Genomic DNA, 24,051 nt, shown 5'->3' with positions numbered 1-24,051 from the left:
TGGTATTTAAATCTCACCTTGAGACTGAAAATAAAAATGACTATTAGTATAAATACACTATCAAATGTATGATATTTATCATATCAAATGTATATTTTACTACAATGACTAAAATCAATAAGAACAATGATGTATTTGTGTGTGTTAGTTGCTCAATCGTGTCCTACTCTTTGCAACCCCATGGACTGTAGCTTGCCAGGTTCCTCTGTCCATGGGATTCTCCAGGCAAAAAACTGGAGTGAGTTGCCATTTCCTTCTCCAAATGATGTATTTGATAAAAACAAAACTTTAAAAAGACTACTGCTAAAAGTTAAAAGCTTTTATTAACCTGCTGCTGCTAAGTCGCTTCAGTCGTGTCCGACTCTGTGCAACCCCATAGACGGCAGCCCATCAGGCTCCCCCGTCCCTGGGACTCTCCAGGCAAGAACACTGGAGTGGGTTGCCATTTCCTTCTCCAATGCATGAAAGTGAAAAGTGAAAGGGAAGTTGCTCAGTCGTGTCTGACTCTTATCGACCCCAAAGACTACAGCCTACCAGGCTCCTCCATCCATGGGATTTTCCAGGCAAGAGTACTGGAGTCGGGTGCCATTGCCTTCTACTTTATTAACCTACCAGGATTCAATTTCTGTACTGTTTTGGCTGCATAATAGTAAGACAATCCTGATTCAAAAAGAACAGTTGCAAAGAATAATGTAGTATTACTTAATCACCTGCCATACCCCCATGATATTATTTAATTAAAAGTGGAGAAAAGCTTTTAAGTTCTGCACAAAAGAAAAGCTGACAGCACAAGATTTACTAAACAAATCTCCAACTGGTTAAAATTTAGTACATGATATAGTTAAGCTTCATGGGTGTTGGTTTTTTATTTTTTAATGATTTAAATATCATTTAAAAATTAAATCTGATTGCAATTACTAGCTTCATAGAACTCTAATAACACAGATAATCTTGAAACTCTATTAAGAAGACTTTTAGTCAGATTCATATACCCTCATTACTCATCAGAAATTGTAATAAAGCAAATATAAATTACAATTCCTCTTCTTTTATAATAAGCCTGCTTTAAAGCTAAGAAAAATTTTACCAATTCTTATTCACAACCTTAGAGAGTTATGAACACAAATAGTAAATTGTGTCAAACAAGACTATTACAATAATTTATTCAATCTTATTGAGAATCAACTTGATGGGGCAGATCATAGAAGATGCCATAAAACATTATTTAAGAGTGCCTGCTTTACAGTTGAGATGAATAACTCTCCATGTCCTAACCTCAAGAAGTCAACAGTCTAACAGAGGATACAATACGGTTAACAACACAGGTTTGAACCGAACGGGTCCACTTATACACACATTTTTCAATATTAAATACAATATTACATAATCGCAGTTGGTTGAATCTGGGAGATGTGGAACTGTGGATTCACAGAAACCATGTATACCAAGGGCTAACTACACATTATACTTGGCAGAGGGTCAATGCCTCTAACCCATGCATTGTTCAGGGGTCAGCTTTATATTCATTCATTCAACAGGAGTGTCTCCTCAGTGCCACCAGTCACTGTGCAAGCAACTGGGGCTAAAAAACTGAACTATATACAAACTATCCCCATCCTCTTCACATTTAGACTTTAACCTAAAGGCAGTAAATAAACCAATGAAGATTTTTAAACATAGACCATACGGCCATTTTTGAAAGATGGCTGGCTACTATATACTGGAGATAGTAAGCCCTAGGATAGAGAACGGAGAAGGCAATGGCACCCGACTCCAGTACTCTTGCCTGGAAAATCCCATGGACGGAGGAGCCTGGTAGGCTGCAGTCCATGGGGTAGCTGAGAGTCGGACACGACTGAGCGACTTCACTTTCACTTTCATGTATTGGAGAAGGAAATGGCAACCCACTCCAGTGTTCTTGCCTGGAGAATCCCAGGGACGGGGGAGCCTGGTGGGCTGCTGTCTATGGGGTCACACAGAGTCGGACACGACTGAAGTGACTTAGCATAGCATAGCATAGGATAAAGAAATCAGTTAGAAGCTACTATAGTGATGACAAAGTAACAGGAACTCAAAAGATGGAACAACAAACTCAACTGAAGTACGTGAAAACAAAAAAACTTCACAGGGTAATGTTGCAGCTCAATCTTAAAAGACAAGGAGTATGAAGACAAGTAGAGGGAGTTTGTGCAATAGGAGAAAACTATATGAAAGGTATGTATGGAAAACTTCAAGTAGTTCCTCACAATGGATATTGAGTAAGGTGAAATCATAGCTAGAAAGGAAGATAAGGAAAAGATAGTAAAGGATGTAAGAAACACCTCCAGGACACTGGAGAGTGCTTTTAAACAGGGTGATATCATGATCAGGCTTACATTTTAGAAAAATTCTTTCAGTGACAGTAGCCTGAAGAAGGTGACAAAGAGTCTAACCAACAGAAAAAGAATGTGTGGTTTCCAAAAGATAGACTATCTCAAAAGTCCTAATCTATCAATTTATCATGACAACGAAAAATGGTGCAAGCAAGTACTCTGAGCTTCAGAAACCAAACAACTAGTACCAAGTTCAGGCCACAATTCAGTTGATACAGTTTGAAACTCAAAAAAAGAAAGTTTCTGCAGATAAAATATTAAAAATGCAACAATGGCAGAAGATAAATGGAATGAAGAGGAAAAAACGAGAACCAAGAAAACAAGGATAAAACAGAGAAAAATTTTACTTCAGGGTAAGAATTACTTCCACTAGTCAATTACATATAGATTCACTCCTTTCCCCCTTGACCCAGATTCACTTCTTATATGCAACAATAAATTGTGGTTCTAACAAGAAATTCAAAAGTCATGTTTAATTTAATACATAACACTTAAAAAAATAACCAAACAAAAACTAGATTAGAAACAGCAACCTGGAACAGAAGACCAACTCTTCAGTAGCTAGCTAGCTTCTTACTGCTTGAAAAGAAATCTCTTCCTGTCTGCTATTTCCTTGAAGCATACAAACTAAAATAGGGTAAGGCGAGGTGAAGTAGAACAGGGAGTATAGGGTAACGGAGGACTTGCTATTTCACAAAGGTATCTTATCAGTGAACTAGACAAGATCCTGAAGCTTTAATCCCAATTCTTTTTCTTTATATAATAGGTATAACTCAGATTCAAACATGCCAACAGATACAATGAGGAATCCAATTATTTTAAGAAAATGAATCCTACCTTTCCAGGGTCATCCTTGGATCGAGGCACTTTAAGGAAACATTTGTTCAGTGACAGATTATGTCGGATGGAATTCTGAAATTAAAAAAGAAAAGCTATAGGGTCATTGGAATCCAAAAACCAAAACCCCCTTTAAAAACAGAATCAGCAACCTAAATATCTCTATATGCTGACATATCATTACAAATGGAATAAGCTTTTTAAATGAGCTTCAAATTTAAATCTGATTTTCAAATTATGAATGCTGCAAAGGGAAATAGTTATTGGAAAAGATAGTTCCAGTGAATCTTACAAAACTCCAAACAGGGAGTAAATGTCCCTTTTTAAATGTTTAGTAAGATCTTTTAATGATGCAAGAAGATGTCTATGATCAATGTTAAACACCAAAAAAAAAATTATATGCATATTGTGATTTTAATTGTGGTATATATTTATTAACTAATTTATTTATTCTTAGAAACAAGGCAGAATGCAAAATGCTAGGAGTTATTCTACATGGAATTATAAGTGAAGATTATTTTCTTCCTTTCACTTTTCTATCATGTTCAAATGATCCACAAGGCACATATATTACCACTTTTTAATGAGTTTAAAAAGTTTATGTGCTCCATTACAAGAGCAGCACATAAAAACCAACTAGGTTCTCACTACGATATATAAGAAAGAAAACCACATGGGAAGACATGGGCTACAGAAGTCAGCAAGAACATGCAGGTTCCTCAATGACAGCAGGAAAGGAAAACCAACTTGGACAGAAGGAAAACACAGAGACCTGAAGAAGCTGTGAAACAGGTAATCTTTCATGAATAAACAGGACTATGCCTCAATTATTAAAGAAAATACCTACAGGCCATTTCTTCTTAATGAAATGCTCCAAAATTTCCAGGAGACAGTGAAGAACAGGGAAGCCTGGCATACTGCAGTCCTTGAGTTTGCAAAGAGTCGGACATGACTGACAGACTGAACAGTAACAGCAACAACAACGGGACAAGTGTCAGAAACTGCCCTGGGGCCAGGACTCTACTCCAATATACCACACTGAGCTGGAGGTTGACTATAGCTTGGAAAGGGGCACAAAACTCCCACTCAAATTTAACTGGATAAACAAGGATAACTGATCTGGCTGAGGGGGCAAAAAAACACTGAAAAAGGACACCCCTCCCCCACAGGTCCAAGGGCCTGAGTAAGACTAAGTCTGGATCAAGACCGAAAAAAAAAGAACACAAAACCACTAGACCCTAGCACAAGCCTGGCAGGAATGAGAAGTAATAATCTACTGACAGAGGAGGGGCAGAAGCATGGAGCCCCCCATCTGCAGCAAGGTGGGCAGAGACAACTAAAACCTAAAGAGAAAGCAGGAACACTGAGAAAACTCTACAATACCCAAGCCTGTCTCCAAGCACAAGGTAACAGGAGTCTACTGTGGAAGAACGTAAAGTCTGTGGCATACTAAAGGTAAAGGTACCAACAACGAAACTCAAATCCAGCTCAACTTCTGGTAAGAGTAATTCAACCCAGACACAAATGGCCTGTGAAAAAAGATGACTGTCCATTTACAGTTATAAATACTATTTACCTCTATCTCAACCATTCTTCTACACATGTAGCTAAAACTGTCAAAAGTTGCAAGAGACATGGAAAAGAAGGGGGAAAAAAAAACCCACTATCAAAAGATAAAGTAATCAGAAAAACCCCACTGAGAAATGACACAGATGTCAGAAACATCAGACAAGCACTTTTAGAAAACTATATGTTCAAGCAACAAGCAGAAAAAGTGCACAACTGCATCAAAAGATGGGGAATTTCAACAGAGATGCGTAAACTATAAGAAAGGGTCAAATGTAACATGATTATGTTTCAAAAAACCACGGTCAAAGATAAAAAATTCCCTAGATGATTCATCAGTAGATGGGACAGAACTAGGGAAAGGCTCAGATATCTTGAGGCTAGATCAGTAGAAATTATCCAGACTAACACATATGCATGCGGGCATGTACACATGCACAAATACAAAAAAAGTCATCCAAGAGTTGTTTAACAATACATGTAATTAGGGTCTCAGAAGAAGAAATGAAATGGAATGGGGCAGAGAAAAAATTGAAGAAGTAACAGTCAAGAGTCCTCCAAAAATAATGCAGGACACATCACAGATGCAAGAATCTCAGAGAACATCAAGCAGAAGGAATTAAAAATCCACACACCTATATTCATTATAGCCCAAATGCTGAAATTCAAAATGAAGTGAACATTTTGAAGGAAGCAAGAGAAAAAAAAAAAAAGATTATGTACCGAGAAATAAACATCAGAATTATAGCAGATGTCTCAAAAAACTGTGTTAGAAGACAAAAAAGCGACATCTTTAAAATAATAAAAGAAAAAGTCAATTCTATATGCAGTGAAAATATCTCTCTAAAATGAAGGCAAAATAAAGACTCTGCAAGACACAAAAGCTGAAAAAATTCACTTTTTGTACCACCAGTTGGCTGGCAATGTTAGATGGAAGTTCTTCAGGCAGAAGTATGATACCAAATGGAAACCTGAAACTACAAGAAGAAATGAAGAGTTCCAGAAACTGTGAAAATGAAGGCAAATTTTCAAAAATCACTTTTTCTTATTTGTAATGCCTTTAAAAGATGACTGTCTAAAGCAAATATAACAGCTTATTATGAGGTTTATAACATGTAAAAGGAAAACATGGTAACAACATAAAGGCTGGCTCAGGGGAATCAGAAGTACAGCAGATCCTTGAACAATATGGGTTTGAATTATACCGGTCCACTAAACATACTTTTTTCCAATAAATACATACTATAGTGGGCTTTCCTGATGGCTCAGAAGTAAAGAATCCGCCTGCAATGCAGGAGACATGGGTTTGATCCCTGGGTCAGAAAGATCCCCTGAAGAAGAAAATGGCAATCCACTTGAGTATTCTTGCCTGAGAAATACATGGACAGAGGAGCCTGGCGAGCCACAATTATGGAGTTGCAAGAGTTAGACATGTCTTGGTGACTAAACCACCACCACAATACGCTACAGTACTGTACAATCCAAGGTTGGTTGAATGTGCAGACGTGGAACCACAGATATGGAGAACCAACTGTAAAATTATACATTCGATTGTGGAGGAGTCAGCCTGCACTGCCTGGGCTATTCAAGGATCAACTGTATAAGGTTTATAAAGTTCTCACTCCATATAGAAAATAGTATAATGAAGGTAGAGTGTGATAAGTTAAATATATGGGTGGTAAGTTCTAGAATAATTACTTCCCAAAACAAAATTTAGGAAGAGATATAACTAATAAAATATTAGTGAAGATAAAATGAAATCACAAAAAGTACTCAGTCCAAATCCAAACGAAGACAAAGGAAAGAAAGAACTAATCTGAAAAACTACCCATCTAAAAACTTCAAGATGGAAAAAAAAAATCAAGATGAAATCAAAATGGTCATGTTTTCTAAATGGCTTTGTAAGAACACATCTCTACTTGGGTCTTCCGCCTCTATAAAAAGCTTAAAAGCTGGAAATCTTCCAGATTCTACCACTGTTCTTTTTTCATTTCTACATTTGCTGTGTAGGCAATCTCATCCACAGCCATGGCTTCAATAACATCTGTTACAGACCTTTCTCCTAAATTAACATAAATTTTCAACAATCTACTAGACATCGCCAGAAACTCCAACCCAACATGTTTAAAACTAAACTCAATCTTTATTTCCAATGTGGTCTTCCTTTAGTTTCCTCTTCTCTGCTTATTCATATAACTGCTCCAATCAGACACCTGTCAAGCCTCCTTAACTCCTCCCTCCTCCTTACCATCTAAAACAAATCCATCACCAAATTTTTTAAGTCTGCCTTCAATTTACCTTCTTTATTCCATCTCTTCTGTTATCATCTCAGTCTAGGACACCAGTCGCACCAAAAACTAGTACAATAGCTTCGTTCCTCTCTTTCATTTCAGTTCAGTTCAGTCACTCAGTCGTGTCCGACTCTTTGCGACCCCATGAATCACAGCACGCCAGGCCTCCCTGTCAATCACCAACTCCCGGAGTTCACTCAGACTCACGTCCACTGAGTCAGTGATGCCACCCAGCCATCTCATCCTCTGTCGTCCCCTTCTCCTCCTGCCCCCAAACCCTCCCAGCATCAGAGTCTTTTCTAATGAGTCAACTCTTCACATGAGGTGGCCAAAGTACTGGAGTTTCAGCTTTAGCATCATTCCTTCCAAAGAAATCCCAGGGCTGATCTCCTTCAGAATGGACTGGTTGGATCTCCTTGCAGTCCTCTCTTTACCCCTCTCCAGTATTCTCCACCCAGCAGGCAGTTACCTCCTCACAAGGCAAATCTGACTTTACCGCTTCAATTAAAATCTTTCAGTAAATTCTCATTGCACTTAGGATAAAATCTAAAATCCTAAAGCCTCCACAAGCGTCTTCATGACCTCACCCTAACCTGCTATCTGTAAGTCTATACTGTCTGTACTCTACCCTCATCCTCTCCAATGTTCTCTCTCACCTGTAGGCTTTCCGTCTCCTGCAAAAGTTACGGCCTCCAGCCTTCCTTCACTCCCTTCACCTGAGTCTACTCAATCTCCAATTCATTCTTAGTTTAAATGTTAGTTCCTTAAGGAAATCTTTTCTGACTTTCATAGATGATTAGGTCAGGCAAAATGTACATTTCACATTACGCAATGATTGTTTAATGCTCTTCCTCCTAAGTAAGGATCTTTTCTACCAATTCAGAAAATGGAATATAATGCTTTTCATATGGTAATCATGAATCTTCTGGAAAAATACCAAGAGCATATTCAGAAAATAAAAACACCCAGAGAGCTATGAGAGCCATGACATGTATTTACAGTACACAACAGAGAAAAGAGATTACTTCAGACCTCACAACTTGGAGACACACTACATCTAACAACCCTAAGGAAAAAAGCTCAAAGAGTAGAGGCAGACATAATCAGGATGGCCAAGTTAAAGGTGGAGAAAAATGGCCCAGGTTAAATAACTGATGGATTTTTTTCCAGTAGTCATGTATGGATGTGAGAGTTAGACCACAGAAACCTGAGCACTTAAGAACTGATGCTTTTGAACTGGAGTGCTGGAGAAGACTCTTTAGAGTTCTTTGGACAGCAAGCAGATCAAACCAGTCAACCCTAAAGAAAATCAAACCAGAATATTCACTGGAAGGACTGATGCTGAAACTGAAGCTCCAATACTTTGGCCACCTGACGTGAAGAGCCGACTCATTGGAAAAGACCCTGATGCTCAGAAAGACTGAAGGGAGAAGGAGAAGGGGATGACAGAAGATGAGATGGTTGGATGGCATCATCCTCCAGGAGTTGGTAACGGACAGGGAAGCCTGGCATGCTGCAGTCCATGAAGCTGCAAAGAGTCGGACACAACTGAGCGACTGAACTGAACTAAAATAACTGTTAAAGGCAAACTGCTTGGCCTTGGAAACCACATCTTCAAAGGCAGCTTCTCAAAAGTACAGCCTACTTACCCTAGAATCAGTTGAGATGAATATTAATGCAGATTACTAGGCTCTAAGATGACTAATTTAAAATCTCTGGACTTGTGACCCAGAAATCTGAATTTTAAAAGCACTCTTACTGATTTTTATTTTCAACTTGAGTTTAATCTGGCATCTCTAATTCCATCAATCACCATGTTCCCACATATATTTCTCTTCTCCCACAGTGAGAGCTGGGACTCCCAAAATACGAATATCTGTAGTCATTTGTTCTATCCTACGACGCACACTGATTACTGAGGAAGGCTTTCTTATCTCTCCTTGCTATTCTTTGGAATTCTGCATTCAGATGCTTATATCTTTCCTTTTCTCCTTTGCCTTTATCTTCTCTTCTTTTCTCAACTATTTTTAAGACATCCTCAGACAACCATTTTGCCTTTTTGCACTTCTTTTTCATGGGGATGGTCTTGATCACTGCCTCCTGTACAATGTCTTTAACCTCTGTCCATAGTTCTTCAGACACTCTGTCCATCAGATCTAATCCCTTGAATCTGTTTGTCACTTCCACTGTATAATCGTAAGAGATTTAATTTAGGTTCTAAGTGAATGGGCTAGTGGTTTTCTCTACTTTCTTCATTTAAGTCTGAATTTTCCAATAAGGAGTTCATGATCTGAGCCACAGTCAGCTCCCAATCTTGTTTCTGTTGACTGTATATAGCTTCTCCATCTTCAGCTGCAAAGATTATAATCAATCTGATTTCGGTATTGACCATCTGGTGATGTTCATGTGTAGAGTCTTCTCTTGTGTTGTTGCAAGAGGGTGTCTGTTATGACCAGTGCGTTCTCTTGGCAAAACTCTATTAGCCTTTGCCCTGCTTCACTTTGTGCTCCAAGGGCAAACTTGCCTGTTACTCCAGGTGTTTCTTGACTTCCTACTTTTGCATTCCAGTCCCCTATAATGAAAAGGACATCTTTTGGGGGTGTTAGTTCTAGAAGGTCCTCTAGGTCTTCAGAACCGTTCAACTTCAGGTTCTTCAGCATTAGTGGTTGGGCATAGACTTGGATTACCATGATACTGAATGGTTTGCCTTGGAAACGAACAGAGATCATTCTGTCATTTTTGAGATTGCACCCAAGTACTGCATTTCAGACTCTTTTGTTGACTATGAGGGCTACTTCATTTCTTCTAAGGGATTCTTGCCCACAATAGTAGATACAATGGTCACCTGAATTAAATTTGCCCATTCCTGTCCATTTTAGTTCGCTGATTCCTAAAACGTCGATGTTCACATCTTGCCATCTCCTGTTTGATCACTTCCAATTGACTGGTTCCAAGTTGGAAAAGGAGTATGTATATTGTCATCCTGTCACAAACGAGAAAGGTGTCTATTGTCACCCTACTTATCTGACTTATATGCAGGGTACTGTATGAGAAATGCCAGGCTGGATGAAGCACAAGCTGGAATCAAGATTGCCGGGAGAAATATCAATAACCTCAGTTAGGCAGATGACACCCCCTTAAGGCAGAAAGCAAAGAGGAATTAAAGAGTCTCTTGATAAAAGTGAAAGAGGAGAGTGAAAAAGCTGGCTTAAAAGTCAACATGCAAAAAACTAAGATCATGGAATCCGGTTCCATCATTTTATGGCAAATAGATGGGGAAACAATAGAAACAGTGACAGACTTTATTTTCTTGGGCTCCCAAATCACTGCAGATGGTGACTGCAGCCATGAAATTAAAAGACGCTTACTCCTTGGAAAGAAAGTTATGACCAACTGAGACAGCATATTAAAAAGCAGAGACATTACTTTGCCAACAAAGGTCCATCTAGTCAGAGTTATGGTTTTTCCAGTAGTCATGTATGGATATGAAAGTTGGACTGTAAAGAAAGCTGGGCACTGAAGAATTGATGCTTTTGAACTGTGGATTAAAAGGAGAATTGGAGGAGACTCTTGAGAGTCCCTTGAACTGCAAGGAGATCAAACCACTCAATCCTAAAGGACACTGACCCTGAATATTCATTGGAAGGACTGATACTGAAGCAGAAGTTCCAGTATTTTGGCCATCTAATGCAAAGAGCTGACTCATCAGAAAAGACCCTGATGCTGGAAAACACTGAGGGCAGGAGGAGAAGGAAGTGAGAAAGGATGAGATGGTTGGACAGCATCATCAACTCAACAGATGAGTCTGAGCAAACTTTAGGAGACAGGGAAGGACAGGGAAGCCTGGCGTGCTGCAGTCCATGGGATTGCAGAGTTGAACACAAGTGAGCAACTAAACAACAACAACAAAAACCAGAACACAATAATCAAGGTCAAGGATCAAGAAGAGATGACCACAAAAGTCTAGGAACAATGGATTTTAAGAAAATAAGCAAACATCTCAGTCTAGAGAGAATCCAGAAGACCGACTGAACAACAACTGTGTGTATGTGCTGTGTGCTTAGTCACTCAGTCGTGTCTGACTCTTTGCAATCCCATGGACTGTAGCCTGCCAGGCTCCTCTGTCCATGGGGATCTTTAGGCAAAAATACTAGAGTGCATTGCCAAGCTCTCCTCCAGGGGATCTTCCCAACCCAGAGATCGAACCCAGGTCTCCCAAACTGCAAGCAGATTCTTTATGGTCTGAGCCACCAGGGAAACCCAAGAATACTGGAGTCAGTAACCTATCTTTTCACCAGGGTATCTTCCCGACCCAGATATAGAACCACAGTCTGCTGCATTGCAGGCAGATTATTTACTAGCTGAGTTACAACTATTACTACTTTTATTCAGTTTTAAGATTTTTTTTAAACCTTTTTTTATTTCCTTACATATAGTTTTTGAATGTGTGAAACACTTAAGATGTTTTAAAACTCAAAACTATATAAAAAGGTACACTCACAATATCATTCCGTTCTCTCTCTCTTCTACCTCAGTTCTATACATACCTATAGATAACTATATTTACTGTATTTCTAGTTTATTACTTCTAAATTTCTTTTTACAATAAGCAAATACATAATATACTCTTATTTCTTTTTCCTTCACTCAGAAAAGTAGAATATACCCCACATACCAATACCACTCTTTCATATTTTTCTTTTACTACCTTAAATTCCAATAACAGGTTAGCTTTCTTCAGTAAGGTGGATAGCACGAAAATCTAAATTCCTTTTCTTCTAGTTCAGATTATAAAATCATTCAATTATAGAAACTTATATAGTTTTTTGAACTGTCATGGATTATTCAAAGGATTGTTTTTAATATGTAATCTCCCTTCAATGCCTTGGCACAAAATGAAAGGGAGTTCACCTAAATTTGGGGCTTCCCTTGTGGCTCAGCTGGTAAAGAATCCGCCTGCAATGCGGGAGACCTGGGTTTGATCCCTGGGTTGGAAAGATCCCCTGGAGAAGGGAAAGGCTACCCACTCCAGTATTCTGGCCTGGACAATTCCAGGGACTGTACAGCCCATGGGGTCGCAGAGTCGGACACAACTAAGTGACTTTCACTTCACCTAAATATTAAAATTCTATTTGAATCTTTTAAGCAAGCACAGCAACATTTTCTCCTTTGGGTAACTTTAACTGTCTCTATGTTTCTGGAAAGATGGATGACAACTGCTTTAGGATCTTTATTCAACTCTCATTTCATGCAACACAAGCTAATTTCACAAATTCTACATGACCTTCCCTAACCCATCTCCTCCATACCTGAAGAAGAAATAGTGAACAGAAAATTGCACAAGCAATGTTAAACAAATCTAAAGACCATGAATGGGAACTTTTAAACATGAAAAGAGAGATAAGACCTTGGCAAAGGAGAAGATAAATCACTTTCCATGTATCTCCATTTCAAATGTTCAAAATATTACATTTCTATGTTTACAAAAATAAAACTTAAAAGTAATTATGGCAAGTTCTAGGCTCCTAAAATTGGGTCGAAGAAAACTTTTTAAAAAAGAATAATTATGAAATAGCAATCCCTGGAAATACTAAAGGGCTTCCTAATATAACAAACTGAACCAGATAATCTCCTCGGCATATGCTTTAGTTCTAAAAAGCAGCATCGTTTCTCCACCTAGTCCCATTTTTCTCCTTCATTACATTCAAACCATGTATCTTCCAGGTAAAATATCACTATTTCTAAACCAGTTTCAGACCATAACTTGGTCTGGCCAGCAGCCAGAAATACAACAGACCGAATCTGGCACTCACAGGTGGACTCAGATGAAATAAGATCTCTGAACAAAAAACTCTAAGTTCTATAATAGTGCTGTGTGCTAAGTCTCTTAGTCATGTCCAGCTCTTTGTGACCCCACGGACTGCAGCCCGCAAGGCTCCTCTGTCCATGGGATTCATTCTCTTCCAAGCAAGAATACTGGAGTGGGTTGCCATTTCCTCTTCCAGGGGATCTTCCCAACCCAGGGATCGAACCCACGTCTCTTGTATCTCTTGCACTGGCAGGCGGGTTCTTTGCCACAGGTTCCACCTGGTAATAGAGTTATTAATAAAACATATAGAAACACAAAAGATGACTTCTACATGGAGAAAAGAGGTTACATATGAGCTTAAAGAATAAACAGAATAAAGCTAACAGAAAAAAGGGCGAGAAAGTCTAAGGACAAGTAAGAGAAAAAAGCAAGAAATCAAAATATCTTTATCTAGGAAAACTAATAGGTGGGACTAGATAGAAGAAGAAAGAGTATATGAGAGGGAACTAACAAAAGATAAAGCTAGGAAAGAAAGCTGGAACCAGGATACTGGCTTTCATTCAAACTGCATTTATTAAGGCTTACTAAATGGAAGTATGGAAGAAGGCAATGGCACCCCACTCCAGTACTCCTGCCTGGAAAATCTCATGGACGGAGGAGCCTGGAAGGCTGCAGTCCATGGGGTCGCTCTGGGTTGGACATGACTGAGCGACTTTACTTTCACTTTTCACTTTCATGCATTGGAGAAGGAAATGGCAACCCACTCCAGTGTTCTTGCCTGGAGAATCCCAGGGACGGAGGAGCCTGGTGGGCTGCCGTCTATGGGGTCACACAGAGTCGGACATGACTGAAGTGACTTAGTAGCAGCAGCAGCAGCAAACAGAAGTACTATGCTGGGGCATGGAATAGAGGAAGAGATTAAAAAAAAAATCCCTTCCCATAAGGCACTTGGTTATCTGGCACAGTACAGAGCACATCATTGGTACACAGTAATTTAGTAAATGCCTTTAATAAATACATTTAAACAAAAAAGACAAAGATGTTAAGACAGGAAAGATTAAGAGAAGCAAGTGTAACTACCAGCTGATGGCACCTCTGTAAATCCCCTTCTTCCACATGCACATAAACAAATACACACACCTCCACAAAGCACACAACTGGATAACTCCTACATAAGAATATGAATGCAACATGTGTAGATACAAAAGAAAGTTGAATTATCCATTGTATAACGTAAGTTAGGCAGGTAACTACCCTGAAGGTTCCTGAAAAAGCTTAGGTGAGGAAGTAGGACTTCTTAAAAAGGTAGCTGATTCTAGAGCTGGGACAGGAAAGGTATAAGATAAGCCTGGAACATCTTGTGGAGTCACAAAGTTAAGAAGTAAACAAAAGAATTGAACCATATATCAACAGTTACAGGAGCCAACTTGTTAAGAGCTCCCAATGGCAAAAGCAGCACCAATTTGAAGAACAAATAACAGCAATACAAAAAATAAATATCCATGGGTGCCAACTGTTACAAATAATGATTGAATGAATGAATAAATAAACAAAAGGGGAAGTAGGGATAAGTTTTTTTTTTTACAGAAGAATCCCAATTAATATGGGAGGAATAAAAGAAAAGAGAAAATCACAGCTAAAAAACAAAAACTGCTATAATGATCTACCAATGAAAGCTGAAATGAATAAAGTTTTAAGGAAAAAACAGGGTACTTGCATGCCAAAGTATCTCCCCCAAAACACAATTTACAAAGTCATAAATAGTAACTTCGTAGTGGAGAAACCTGACAGACACCATCTTAACCAAAGAACCAAGGTCAACATTATCAGTAATAAGATATACTGACGTCAAGATACCCCGATATGACTGATATACAGAAAAGGACACATCACTTCTGTATTATCCCTCCCCAAAATGCACTACCCTCAATCTAATCAAGAAAATATAAGACATATCCAAACCAAGGAACATTCTACAAAATACCAGACAAGTACTTTTCAAAAGTGTCAAGTATTCTTCAAAAGTGTCAAGATCATTATAGGCAAAAAAAGATGAGGAACAGTTACAGATTGAAGAAGCCTAAGGAGACATGACAATGACAACAAAATGCAATGTGGGATCCTAGATTAGATCCTGAAATGAATCCTGGAACATAAAAAGACATAAGTGGAAAAATTGGTGAAATCTGAATAAAGTCTGTAATGTACTTAGAAGCTAACAGTACTGCTAAGTCAAAAATATTATTTCTTAGTTTTGTTAATGGTTAGTTATATAAGGTGTTACCATGGAGGAACTGGCTGAAGGATATACAGGAATGCTTTGTACTACTTATGTAACTCTTCTGTAAATCTAGAATTCTTTCAAAATAAAGGTTTTTTAAAAATCTTGGGTCGTGAAAACAATACTAGTTGCAATACTATGTTGGTTTTTTCGAACCTTAGACTCTCAACTTACCTGAACTGTGGGTATGGTTTTCCAGTGAATGCTACTTTATCTCTACTCCCACTTCATGCTATGCTCTTGCAATAAAGTTCTAACAAATTAATATTCTACCAAAAATAGTTATTCATCAAACTAAAAACATTTCTTTTACATCCTAAAAATGACTAGTAATCAGAATTTCACCTTTAATTACATAAACCTCCACAAAGCTTTACCTTCAGTAGAAGCCAATATTGTTCTTGTTCACAGTATAAAAATAAAAACTTAAATAAAATCCTTACCTTCCAACCACTGCCAGCCTCTCTATAATATGGGAAGTTATCACAAATCCACTGGTAGATCTCACTCAGAGTCATTTTCTTTTTGGGTGAGCTATTGATTGCAAATGTAATGAGGCTGGCATAGCTGTATGGAGGTTTCCCATCTTTGTGCTGTTGGACTTCTTCCTGGTCCAAGGTTGTATTTGGGTCAAGGAGTGCGTTCTTCTTGGAAATTCCGGTTCCATGTGCATTTTGTGCAGCATCAGATTTTTGGATGGCTGCTCTCATGGTGAGCTGTGGTAACCAGTCCATAGATGTTAGGCTGCTCTCCAGTTCAGATGTCATCCTGAAGGTAAATAGACTCCTTAGTCAATATCAAGGAAAGAACCCCTGCTTCTCAAAATATCCAATATTCACAAATCTAGGACTTCCAAAGTGAGGGAAAGCCTGAGTTAAATCTGGAGGAAAAAGATTGAGTATATTAATGACCAAACCAAATATTTAAGGGAGTACATTTCCAATTTTTTTTCTTAATTTCTTCCTCTCTAAAACAACAAATTTGGTTTGAAACTATACAAGAGACAGAACAATGCAAACATACAAAGTGTAAAAATTTTTATGTCAGTTTTCTTAAAACAACTATCTGTCACTTTGAACAGATAGACAGGATCACAGTGTGAAAAAAAAAAATCTGTCTGCAGTCCAGCTCTTTACTCACCAACACCACAGGCCCTTTTAAAACTTAAGACTACATATCTGGCATTTCTTTTACATAAATTTTAGGGAAACCATACAAAAGAATACCAAAAGTAAAGTGTAGGCAAGAGGTCAGAGAAGTAACTGAGAAATAGGCACAGGAATTTACATGGAGGAAAGAAGGTATAGCTGAGCAGGTGGGAGGTAGGAAGAGTAAAGCAGGGTAGACAAGAATAGCAAGGAGACAAGCTAGCTGGGGGAGTTGACCGAAAAGAGGAATGCAAACTCAAGGACACAGATGAAATACAGAAATGGAGAATAGGCAGCACCATGCGGTTTAAAAAAAAAAAGTCAAAGAACAAGCTTTAAAAAACTAAGATCTGGGAGTATAGGATATAAGAGATGAAGTCACATAAATGAAAAGCAGGAAAAGAAGCATTAAAAACTCAAGGACAGGCTTACAAAAACATCCAGTAATCTGGATTCTGTAATCTCTCTCTCTCCAAGGCCGAAAAATTTCAAACCATTACCACTCAAAGAAAGAAAAAACAACACCTGCCAGGTTAACACATATTCTGGAGAGAGAAGGAAGCTGCCCTAAGAATGAAAGATAAAATAAAACAAAGCTTGACACTTCACACTAGCATGGCTAACTTTCAACAAGGGCTACAAACTTTCCTATCCTGGGATCAAAGAAGCAGGAAAAGTGAGCCTGACAACAAAGCAGAGAGGCATGAAAGACTTCTAACTGATATGAAAATAAAGGAAAAAAGAAAACAAAATAGGAAACTTAAAATCTCTCAGTAAAAAGAAAAAAACTGTGGCAAAGAAAATCCCACATATACCCTTCATTCCAAATGGCCACAGGCAAAAAACAATCTACACTTTGTGCTTAGGATCTGAACTTCTGGAAGGCAATGTAGAACTGATAAAGAACAGATTCTAGAGTCAAGTAGACCAGAATTCAAGTACATAATCTACCAGTTACTATCTGTGAGACTATGAAAATGTTAGTATCTCTAAACCCCATCTCATCTGTGAAATGAAACAATAATAATGCTTATGGTTAAAATACTACTTTGAGAATTAAAAATTAAATGGGTAACTTACACTAGGAAGAAACACTCAATAAGTGTTAGTTAATAATATTGCTCTAGGAGTATCTAGGGAAGGTACTAATGAACCATAAAGTAAACAAGATCAAGCAATCAAGAGACAGCCATGAGGATTCTATCTGCATTACCAGATATTCTTTTTCTTATATTCTGATTAACAGTTTTACATTTTTCATTCTCCCTTCCCATCTCTACAGTATGCATTCCTCTGAAACCTGAACTTTAAATTTCTCTATACAGCACCTTCAGAGATCTAAAAAAAAAACCTCACCCTCCTGTTCTACAATCTCAGCCAGAAACATCTGTTTCCAGAATGAAATAAGTTATAGAAACTTGTGGAATAAGAAGCCAAGATAATTTAGAGATCACAGAATGTCAAAGAGTAGGCAAAGTACCCTAGAGATCAGAGAACAATCGCTTCAATCTAAAGATGAAAAACAAATTCATACAAATAGTTAACAGCAGAACTAAAACCAGAGCTCAGAGCTCCTGATGCCCAGTCTAGCAGTTTTTCTACCATACTTACTTGTAATATTAGAATAATAGTATCTACCTCTCGCTGACATAAAGTACAGTGACTGGCAAACAATAAACAGGCAATAAATATTAGCTCTTGGTGGTGGTGGTGGTAACAGTATTGATAGTTGCTGCTATTATCATTCACATTTTATTCTACAAGCATTGGCTATTATACCAGGCTGTCATCGTATTGGTCTCAATTAAGTCTCTACCAAACAGCTTTATTTTGTTCAAATTCCCCACGCAACTAGTCATATACATTTTCAAAGATAATGTAAAAGTACATTGCAAACTGGAATATAACAGATATTGCGGATGCTTCCTATTGAAAATCATCTTTAACTTCTGTTTCCTTCCACCAGTGCCACTGACTTTATGAGAATCTCAGTAATAAAACATGAACATACAGTAAGTAGGTACTTAATACTGTTATAACATTTAATAAGAATTTGTGATTACACATGTATACAAGATTATTCTAGAGTAAAATTTTATACACACAGCAATTAAGATAAAATTTTTATCCTCTAGGAACCTATACTCCAATTAGGAAAGTCAAATACAAGAAAGAGTTGAAAAAGAGCTATGGGTTCTGTAATGGTTCAGAAAAAAGTAGAAGACAACATGGGCTGCAGCCTTAAGAAACAGAAGAACTTTAGCTAAGACTTGAAGTAAGTTAAGATCTAAATAGTCTGGAAAGAATTTGTGCCTAGTCAAAGACATCATGAGTAAAAAGTATTCCATTGTTGTGCTTATGTCTACTAGTTCTAATTTGAAGTAGACTATAAAAATCTCTCTTAAATTTAAAATCTGAAAAACTGGGTTTCTGTTTTCTTTGCTGTTTGTTCAATTTTACATATCCTTGGTGGGGAGATAAAAAGTGTCTCCATTGTTGCTGCTTAGGCTGGTTGCTGCAGTGGTTCTCTACTGAGAAGACAAAAAAATGACCATTAGATTTGGCCAGATCATCAAGTAACTTTAGAAAGAAACCTCTCAATGGAATGGTGATGACAGAAGTCCACTTGTATAAGAGAACAGATGGTGGCAGATTTAAAAACAGCAGGAGAGGCTCTGAGGAATCTGGTTATGGAAATCTGGTTAAGAAATGTCAGGCCCTCATTACCTCACCTCATTCCAAAAGCTTCCTAGCTGGCCTTGTAGGCTCTGATTCCTCCCTGCTAAGCACCTCCAGGGTCCATGCATATACTCCAAGAGAGAAGTCAGCAATGTTTTCCTGCCACTGTGCCCCAAAACTTTCAATGGTTCCTCTTCTCCTATTATACTAATTCTAAATGCCTCATTTTCAACTACATTAGCTTTCATTTGCCTTTTGTTAATCCTTCTTGATAAATTTCTAGAGCAATTATAACCTCAGTTTGGCTCAACCATGCTGTTTTCACATGTACAATTACATCATAAGCTTTCTATCCTCACTTCCTTTTCCACCTCCCCCTCCAGAAAGTCTTGTCAATCTACTCTTCTCATTCTCCATCTCCTAAATTGAACTAGATCTTACCCCTACAGATTATAAATACTTCTATTACAGAACTTACACAGAATTAAATTATCTTTAACTCTCTCATGAGGCCATGAGCTCCTTAGAAGAAGGAACTTTCTGATTCTTTTCTGCTCCTGCAATGCCTATGAATACAGTGGGTAAAGGGTGCTTAAATGATCAGAATAGTGACTATCCAATGAAGGTGGGTATGCTCCTCCCCAAACAAACAAGATCAAACATGTTTTCAAGCTAAAAGGAAGAGGTAAAAGAAAAGAGGACTCAACAGTATGAGGAAGGAAAACCACAGGACTGAAGTCCTTTATGAACTGGAAAAAAATGTGACTCAGCACAGACTGACAAGTAGCACTACACAGAGACAGAAAGTTCTACTACAAGAGGAGAGAAAAATGGGGAGACGGAAGTAAAGGTAAGAAGATAATGTTACTTGCAGGATAAAGCAAGGCATGAAGAAATTATGTCTGAAGTTCTTAAATCTATAATGGTATCTATTGCTTAAAAGGAGTTGCATGAGGAATTTTCTCTGCATACAATGAAAAGGTAAAGAGTATCAAGATCTAACAACTCCACCATACAGGAGGAAGAAAGGGGTTCTGACCTCACTTAATGACATACTGCCAATGATATGCTCACAAATTCGCATTTTAGCTACTTCAGCCTGTTGCTTGGCTTCCCTCTGTAATTTCTCTAATACCTGAGGAGTAACCAAAGCTTACAAAGAAAAAGTTCAAGACTTCAATAGGATTGAAAAGGTGGGAAATGGGTAGAGGTACTGTTGGCTTTCCTAAATGGACCTAAGAGGAAGACATCAAGGAAAATAAGAGTAATGAGTATTATGATGTTGTGACCTAGATATGCCTGAATGTTCCCCCTCCATTCCTAGCACTTGCCATTTTATCTTAAGACTTGGTATCATGTGAAAAACTGAGCAACTGGGAACTTAAAAGAAATCCTTGTAATTACCACAGTAGTAATTCTGATCACATGCATCTCAAGGGGTCAAAATACATATATATACTTAAACATTTTAAAACATAATTCCTGTTACTGCATCTCAGCACTCAAGGCAATCAGAAGCAAGGTCGATGGCAGAGACCACTAACTACCACCTAATACCTGTTGTGGCCTTCTTCCTTAAGACTACAACCCAAATTTTATTCTGGATACTATTACACCTTTTGCCCTATCCTGAATGTGGATACAACAGCTAGTGTGCCAACAGTCATCTTTGGCCATAAAGTGATCTATGGAAATGGAAGTCATATGCTGAAGGCATGGAGCAGAAAGAAGGGATCTGGGTCCCTGATTTTTTGGTGAACCAACTGTGAAGCTGCCATCCTAGTCCTGAACTGCTACCTTCCAGACTTTTTATATGTTTGCTGTTGCTCAGTCACTAAGTCATGCCTGACTGTTGCGACCCCATGGACTGTAGTCTGCCAGGCTTCTCTGTGCATAGTATTTTCCAGGCAAGAATACTGGAGTGCGTTGCCATTTCCTTTAATGCCAAGTGAGGAATCGAACCCATATCTCCTGCACTGTAGGCGGATTCTTTACTGCTGAGCTACCAGGGAAGTTTTACGTGTTTAAGTACTATAAAAAGAACTCTACCAGCAGGTGAACGCAACTACTAACAAACATGGAATGTGGGACACGGAAGTGAAGCGATACAAGTAATAGGACCTAAAATAAGACCAAAACAATGTTGTAAAGTTAAAAAAAAAATTTTTTTAATAAATATTTATAATAGTAAAAATTGAAAATAACCTAGATATTCAATAGAAATAAATTATGATACATACATAAAATAGGAAAAAAAAAAAAAGACACTCTCTTAGAGGAGAGGATGAGGTAAACATTAAGAACTCTAAAACTGCAGGATGGACAGTTGGTAACACTTATTAAAGTGACAAAGGATTTGGTCAAATTGTCACCTACTGTAACTGGAAAACAGATCATATGCCAACTGAGGCTATATAGCAAGTAGAGAATTACTATAGGAAAAATTGAGAATACTGGCATGTGTTGCCTCCTTCTAGTTAATTAAAACAAAGTCCTAAAAGAAAAATTAACTTCAAATAGAGTTGCAAGCAGAGATGGAGAAAACGCAGATTTGCTAAGGGAGGTACTCTCTGCTCATGGCCTGCAGTTCAAGATAAAAGTCCTACAATTGCAAGTCCTACATGGTTGAAAAAAAAAAAAACAAACACATACTGCTTCTGAAAGAGCCAACCGAAGTAACTGACTGATGGCTGCAAAACTGCAGCCTTAGCAATAGAGAAGAGTGTTGTCTTGCCAAACAAAAGCAATGTTGTGAGGTGCTGACTTTCTACCCAAGACTATTACACTTCAATGGCCTCACCAGCGCCATCATTCCCTCAGGAGGTAAAAGAACTTGGACGGGGGAAAATATAACCTTTATTTCTACTAACTTGTAACTGAAACTAAGCACTTTCTTTAATTAGGAAAGTAGACAACAAATCACAGTAGCATTAACAGTACCCATGACTCTGCCATCAACAAAAATCACTAATATATTCATATACTGTGATAAATGTTACAGAATCTCAACTTTTTAAATTCACTTCAAATTTATGACAGTGTATTAAGATTTGCCATTAGATTTTTTATTTAATGTGTTAATTCAAGATACATATATTACTGTTATAAAGTTAATATTTTGCTAATATAATTAATTGGTTTCTTTTATAATCCTAAGTATATTATTTTATGAATTTTGAGACCTTATTCTGAGAAGTGTCTACAGGTTTCACCAGACTTTGAAGGGATTCCATGGCACCAGAAGGTTAGAAGTCCCTGGGGTAGTAAGTTCCAAGCACAGAGGGCAGAGTCTTCACATTAAAAAATTCTGCCTAGGCATGTCCTTTGGCTCAAAGTAGCAAAAAGTCTAGAAAATTAAGCTTTTTAAAATAACTGTATGAGGGCAGGGGGATGCCTAGACTGCAAAAGTCTCTTAGGTATCCAAAATAATACCCAAGCTAATCAGTAAGAAGTGAGCTATAAAGTTGTGCATTTCCCAGAAAGGGCATCTTCACCCATACCCACCTCAGATGTGGCCACAAGGTGAGCCCCTTCAGAAGGCACAGGGAACAATGCAGAGCCCAAAAGCAGAATCAAGGAACTTATTATACTGTCATGGCATGAGGCTCTGCCACTGCTACCCAGGAAGATTTTATAATCAATATGGCCTAGTGAGTATTTTGTGCTTCTCATTATCCCATTTTCTAACTAATGGCTTTTATTGCTTTTATTCTATTCCTTCTCCTCTACCATAAACCAAGAAGCCACTCTGGGATCTAATGAAAGTGAAAGCACCCAGAGAGCTTAGAATTTCAGCTGGATATAATAAATGAATAAAATTCTAGGTTGTTTCTCTTGGGAAAGGGGGAAGTGAGTTCTACTTATAGGAAGAAGAGTACATGTAGATATTTGGGTACCCAAGGCATATTGCAGCAGAACCTTAAAAAGTAAAAAAATAATTACTACAGGTTGACCTTACATTTTGGAAGCATGTGACATTAAAAAAAAATTTTTTTTTAATGTGTAAGTGAAGCAATTTAAGTTATTCCAAGCAAAAGGAGCTGCTGTTATTTTTCAAAATTAGTTATCATATACCAGCAAAGCCAAAGTTTCTTAGTTCAATTTCAGCAAAATAACATGGCCAACATCCTACTTTAGAAAAAATATGGTAATTAAGAACACAGGCTCTGTTTTATGACTGAAATAACTCAAACCCAGGCTCTGTGACAACCTAGAGGGGTGGAGTGAGGTAGGGGATGGGAGGGACCTACAAGAGGGAGGGAACATACTATACCTATGGCTGATTCATGTTGATGTATGGCAAGAACCAAAAAAATACTGTAAAGCAATTATCCTTCAATTAAAAATAAATTAATTAAAAAAAAAAAAAAAGAACACAGCCTCTGGAGCAAACTGCCTGTACTGAAATCCAAGTTCTTTCACTTTTAGTTATTTGACCTTAAGGTGAGGATAAAAACAGTACCCACCCCAAAGAACTGTTGTGAGGATTACGTGAGATATATATACAAACCATTAAGAAGACCTGATGTGTAGACCTGACTTATTTGAAAACACCCTGATGCTGGGAAAGACTGAAGGCGGGAGAAGAAGGGGACGACAGAGGATGAGATGGCTGGATGGCATTACCGACTCAATGGACGTGAGTCTGAGTGAACTCCGGGAGTTGGTGATGGACAGGGAGGCCTGGCGTGCTGCAGTCCATGGGGTCGCAGAGTCAGACACGACTGAGCGACTGAACTGACTGACTGAAGAAGAATTTTGTAAATAATCATTCAATAAATATTACCTATTATCATCAAATTCCTACTCTTCAGAATTTTCTAAATTTTAAATGACTGTCACTCTTACTCAGTGGTTTTAATCTGACATGCCCTAAGTTCAGTTCAGTTCAGCCGCTCAGTCGTGTCCGACTCGTTGCAACCCCATGGACTGCAGCACTCCAGGCCTCCCTGTCCATCACCAACTCCCAGAGTTCACTCAGACTCACGTCCATCGAGTCAGTGATGCCATCCAGCCATCTCATCCTCTGTCATCCTCTTCTCCTCCTGCCCCCAATCCCTCCCAGCAT

The 24,051-nt window shown here is 38.1% G+C and overlaps 1 protein-coding gene across 3 annotated transcripts in view; it reads right to left on the bottom strand.

The window, feature by feature from the left end:
* Nucleotides 1-24,051, bottom strand: part of FOXJ3 (forkhead box J3) — a 125,178-nt gene that overhangs the window by 62,486 nt on the left and 38,641 nt on the right. For all 3 annotated transcript variants that reach the window (XM_010862668.1, XM_010862667.1, XM_010862669.1), the window contains exons 3-4: nucleotides 15,600-15,924; nucleotides 3,210-3,284 (exon numbers count right to left, since the gene is read on the bottom strand). In XM_010862668.1, the coding sequence (XP_010860970.1) occupies nucleotides 3,210-3,284; nucleotides 15,600-15,924 (400 nt within the window). The remainder of the gene's footprint in view (nucleotides 1-3,209; nucleotides 3,285-15,599; nucleotides 15,925-24,051) is intronic.

The sequence above is a fragment of the Bison bison genome, unplaced genomic scaffold, assembly GCF_000754665.1.
Source record: "Bison bison bison isolate TAMUID 2011002044 unplaced genomic scaffold, Bison_UMD1.0 scf7180017864484, whole genome shotgun sequence".
Lineage (NCBI taxonomy): Eukaryota > Metazoa > Chordata > Mammalia > Artiodactyla > Bovidae > Bison > Bison bison.
This window is presented reverse-complemented; position numbering and strand designations above follow the sequence as displayed.